The sequence below is a fragment of the Puntigrus tetrazona genome, chromosome 22 (genome assembly GCF_018831695.1).
Source record: "Puntigrus tetrazona isolate hp1 chromosome 22, ASM1883169v1, whole genome shotgun sequence".
Taxonomy (NCBI): domain Eukaryota; kingdom Metazoa; phylum Chordata; class Actinopteri; order Cypriniformes; family Cyprinidae; genus Puntigrus; species Puntigrus tetrazona.
In genome coordinates, this window is record NC_056720.1 from 8,540,309 (window position 1) to 8,545,076 (window position 4,768).

At 42.0% G+C, this 4,768-nt stretch overlaps 1 protein-coding gene across 1 annotated transcript; it reads left to right on the forward strand.

Moving 5' to 3' along the window:
• The first annotated feature begins 825 nt into the window (after positions 1-825).
• klf2a (Kruppel-like factor 2a) lies at positions 826-3,457 on the forward strand. Its single transcript, XM_043223416.1, has 3 exons — positions 826-1,192; positions 1,518-2,427; positions 2,531-3,457. Exons 1-3 carry the CDS (start codon positions 1,121-1,123, stop codon positions 2,704-2,706), a joined length of 1,158 nt encoding a protein of 385 aa, XP_043079351.1. The 5' UTR covers positions 826-1,120; the 3' UTR covers positions 2,707-3,457.
• The last annotated feature ends 1,311 nt before the right edge of the window (positions 3,458-4,768 follow it).

Below are 4,768 nucleotides of genomic sequence, written 5' to 3' on the forward strand. Positions count from 1 at the left end.
AATGGCATGTGTTTTGTTAGATGCTTGATACTACAGATACATTTGGAGCCTGCGAGGTTGTTAAACAGCAGCAAGAGTTGTGTTATTGTTAACGTTTCGGTCTAATGACATGCAAATCTGATAAAAGTTGTGGCTTTGGCTGCAGGTGCAACATAACATCTTGCATGCTTACGTCACAACTTCAGAGTACAGTGTAATATAATTGCTTTTAAAACTTACATTTGTGAACAAAATGTTGAACAAAAAGTTTGTGTTTTAAACTTTAAAAAAGTGTTTAAAGCCCTTTAATACTACTTTGCCCCTCTGAAAGATGTTCGTGTGCAATCTCCATAAACAATGTGCGCAATGTATAATCTTTAAACGTTCTATTATTAATACTCTTTCTTTTTATATAAATCAATACCGCACGTAAACACGCCAGACATTTGTAAGCAGCCGGAAAACAAAAGGCTTGCTGTAAATGATCGATTATTTAGGAAAATTCTATTCAGTTGGTTAATTTAAAACCGCAATCTACCAAAACCAAACTATGTTTACATTCCAGCACATTTTACATTATTAAAACGCAATCATCCCACATGCAACAGTCCCCTTTGTTATACGCGTCTCGCGGGCTCCTAGTGACACGCGCGATTGGTATCGACGTTTTTCGTCTTTAAACAACGTGTTAATGATGTGTATTTTTCTCCCATTCTGCTCTTTTTTCTCCTCAAAGGCTGTAGAGGGAGAGGAGGGATCTTTCTCTCGCATCATGTTGTACTCGTTTAACTCGTTTTACCGAGGGGGCGTGGAGTGACTCCGGTGATTTAAAGAAGAGCCCGTGCGCTCTCGCCATCCAAGACGAAAGGCGCACACGCCGGAGAGCAGCAGCTATATACCGGGGCTAAAATTAGGGACGGATAGTGCGTATTTCCTCCGCTTCGTACAATTGGTCCAGCTTCTACTGCCGTGATATTTATAAGATCTTAAGGTCTTCCACCACTCATACTTGCTGCATGAGTGTGAAACACAGAGCGTGAAGGCAGAAACCGAGTTGTAGTGCACTACAACAAGTTTCTTGGAGGGATTGCAACCGGTCCCCGATCTCGAAAGCGTTTTTATTTTACTAGGACAACTGGAAATGGCTTTAAGTGGAACCATTTTACCGTCTATTTCCACATTTTCGGCACAGAAGGAAAAATGCTGGGAAAACGTGAGTATTTCGTTTTTGTTTTATTATAATTGTGCGTTTTTAAACTTTTAAGCGACCTTTTTTTGTTTCGTCAGTGCGCTAAATGTAAATAAATCGAGTTGTAACCATAGCAGTATTCGCTTTATCGCTGGCAGCAGTGCATCTTAAAAATATAAATATTTTAATGTTAAACTTACACCCGTGTTGGTGATTAAAAACGTTAGTTAAAAGCGACTTTGAGATTAGTTAACGGTTTTACTAGGGGCACTAAAATGCTGGGGTTTTGGTGAACTTTAAAAATGTATGAAACGGTGAAAGTAACATTAATCAATCTGTTTCATTGCAGAGGTGGAAGGACGAACTGGACAGGTCCATGCATCTCAGCTGCGCAGCTGACATATCAAACATGGACAACCTCAGCAGAGCAACAGATGATGAAGATCTCGATAAATATCTGGATCTGGAGTTTATTCTGGCCAACACCGCAGGCTCTGATCATCTCGGGCTCGGAATGGGCGGCGACTACAGAATGCAAGAATCCAGAAACATGTACAATCCGACGGTGACAGCCACCACATACCCAGTGCCCGACATCAACCCGTCACCTCCGCCGTACACCACCAGCCTCATGGCAGAGCTTCTGCAGTCTGATGTAGACACCTACTGCCAACCGTCTCTGCCCAACAGCATCCAGGGAAGGTTTCTAGTCAGGTCTGCCTTCCCCAGTCAGGACATTTCGGAGTGTATCAAAGTGGAGCCCTGCATGGACAGTTATGGACCTTTAAGAGGACTGGTTCCCAAAGTCAAACAGGAGGGCAACGGTGCATGCATGAGGTCATACGAGCAGCCGAGGCTGGCCAACTCGCCGCAGGGAGCAGGCAGCATGACTCCCCCGCAGAGCCCCGCGGAGCTCATCAACACAGACTGTCAGTCACAGATGTGCCATGCCATGACTTTCACGCAAAGTTACCAAGGCAACACGGGGTTTCCCCATGCTGCACCTCCACAGATGCAGCTGCCATACGCAAATGCGCATCACTTCAACATGTGCGAGGAAGGACTCGGGATGCCCGGCGCCAGCCAAAGAGTACTTCTGACACCGCCCTCATCTCCTCTGGAGATGGACGCCAAACCAAAGAGGGGACGACGCACCTGGCCGAGGAAACGGACAGCGACTCACACTTGCACTTTTTCTGGATGCGGCAAAACCTACACCAAAAGTTCTCACTTGAAGGCGCACCACAGAACGCATACAGGTAAATAAACATCTCCAGCCACATCTGCTTTGTTTAAATTTAAATACGTCGACATTGTAACAGATGGCATTAACGTGCTTTGTTTTTTCTTGTCTTTGTTTAGGCGAGAAGCCTTACCATTGCAGTTGGGAAGGTTGCGGATGGAAGTTCGCCCGTTCTGATGAACTGACCCGTCACTTCCGCAAGCACACCGGACACCGACCCTTCCAGTGCCACCTGTGCGAGCGCGCCTTCTCCCGGTCCGACCATCTCGCCCTCCACATGAAACGCCACATGTAGGAAAGGACTCTGCATATTTGGACTAAACGCACTGAACAATGAGCATCTCAGATGTTCAAAGCAAGCATTTTGTCTGTACCCCCTATTTAAAGTAGGACAGTCAACACGATAAAGAGGAAACATGAACTGACTTGACTTTTGCATTGTAGCTGGTTCTACACTTCATCTTTTAACAGATTTTTTTTTTAAAGAAACAAAGTCTATTTTCCCAAAAGAGCTTTACAAATGCCAAAAAGTTCAACTCCTGCTAGGCTGGACCTAAACCTCAAGACGGAACTGGAATCAGACAGTAAAATGTGTTTTGAGTTAACATGATGTGCTATGGACATCACGACAGTGCCTTTTAATACATGTATACATCTCACGACTGCCATAAATACTCTTGGCATTTTTTAAAACAATGTATGCTATTGTTTCAAGAAACTAAATAAGCTTTATAAGACAATGTTTTTCTCTTTCAAAACTGCCTTAAAAGTTAACAAAAGGGTGTTAACTGAATGTTTGAAGTAATTTGTGCATTTATCGACATAAACATTTTAAAAATCAGGGTCTTATGGTTTTGTTTTGTTTCTTTTTTTCTAACGTATTCGTACAATTTGTATGCTGTTAACGTGAATTGCAGACTGTCCCATGTTCGGATGACATGATAAGGGCTATGTGAGTTGTTCTGGACCAAACATTTTATGTACATAATTTATACACTGTAAATATTGTACCTAATGTACATATTAAACTTAAATTGAGATATAAACAATGTGTTTGTCGCTTTGTTCACTATATCACCATGCCAGTCGACCCTTCAGACAAGATCTCAGTGGTATCGCCCAAGGGTAGATGTTATGGGCCTAGAGGGAGATTGCAATCTTTCCCAGCTGCAATATTGCCATGCCAGAGAGCTGTGGCTAGACCTATAAATACAAACATTACATTTACATAATTGTTGAGACTGAATATAGCTATGTCTGGGCAGAGGGCTACACCACAGTAAGAAAGTGGCTTTGGAAAAACAACGGAAGATGTGGGATATCTAAAGGGGTGAAGGTTCTCCTTTGAATTTCTTTTTACAGTTGGGGTGAGAATTCAAACTTTACAGGCGCTGTAAAGTCAAGTAGATAAACAGACACGCCGAGCTCAAGACTACTTGGCACCAAATGTTAGTTTTGCATGAAACTATTAAAAACACAAGACACTTGTAAGGTTTTACACATCCATCTCCTAACAAGGGGCATGTAGTTGGAGTATTCAGGTCAACAAGCAGCAGTCCCATCCAATAATGCGTCTTATGGTGTGAAAGCAGTCCGGAAAACAAAGCTCTTCTTGGTATTGTATGATAATACGCTTATACCTTTCTCTTGTTTTTCTGGGCCCTGTGCAGTGGTATGGAAATATTACACCGTTCACTTGTTTGAAAGGTATTCACCACATGGTCTATTTTGAGAAAATGAGGAACTAAAACTGTCTCAATGGATGGCTTACTTTGTGAAGTAAGAAAAACATTTTCATATCACTTTCAGGTTGGTCTCAGATCACTTTTAGGAGTTGCTGTATAGTTGATAAATCAGCCAGGCAAATACGTGTCGTTTCAACTTACAACAATTCCCTAATCCTCCGATGAACCTCATGTGTCCGCTGCAAAAGTTACATCCCATGAGATGCCAGAGACTTGACACTATTCACCTAGGAAATGGTTTTAACCTACATGAGAAGCTGATAATGACACCAGTGATGCATTTAGGATTATGTTAATTGTCTGGCTTCCAGCCAGAGGGCTCCTCAGATTTCATGCGGAAAGATAAAATCAGGACTCTTTTACGTTCTTAGAAGAGTTCTATGATATTGCTATTGTCTTGAGGGTATTCCTCATGCCGCTTTAAAATACAATCCATAAATTATCTTAGACGGAAAAAGCCCTGAATTCTCTTCAAAATGAGTGTCAGTTTACCCACTAATCAGAGATACCAAATTATGTTCTTCCTGTTATGGGACTAACTGTTATAGCAGCACCTGATGAAATAAAAAAAAAAAAGTTTTATTTAATTAATGAACAGTTCGAGGTTATGAC

What these genes read in the sequence shown, in the direction of transcription:
- klf2a (XM_043223416.1), top strand. Translation starts at nt 1,121, where the DNA reads ATGGCTTTAAGTGGAACCATTTTACCGTCTATTTCCACATTTTCGGCA. An exon ending in AGGAAAAATGCTGGGAAAAC is followed by an intron (nt 1,193 to 1,517) that starts GTGAGTATTTCG and finishes GTTTCATTGCAG; the next exon opens with AGGTGGAAGGACGAACTGGA. An exon ending in GCACCACAGAACGCATACAG is followed by an intron (nt 2,428 to 2,530) that starts GTAAATAAACAT and finishes GTCTTTGTTTAG; the next exon opens with GCGAGAAGCCTTACCATTGC.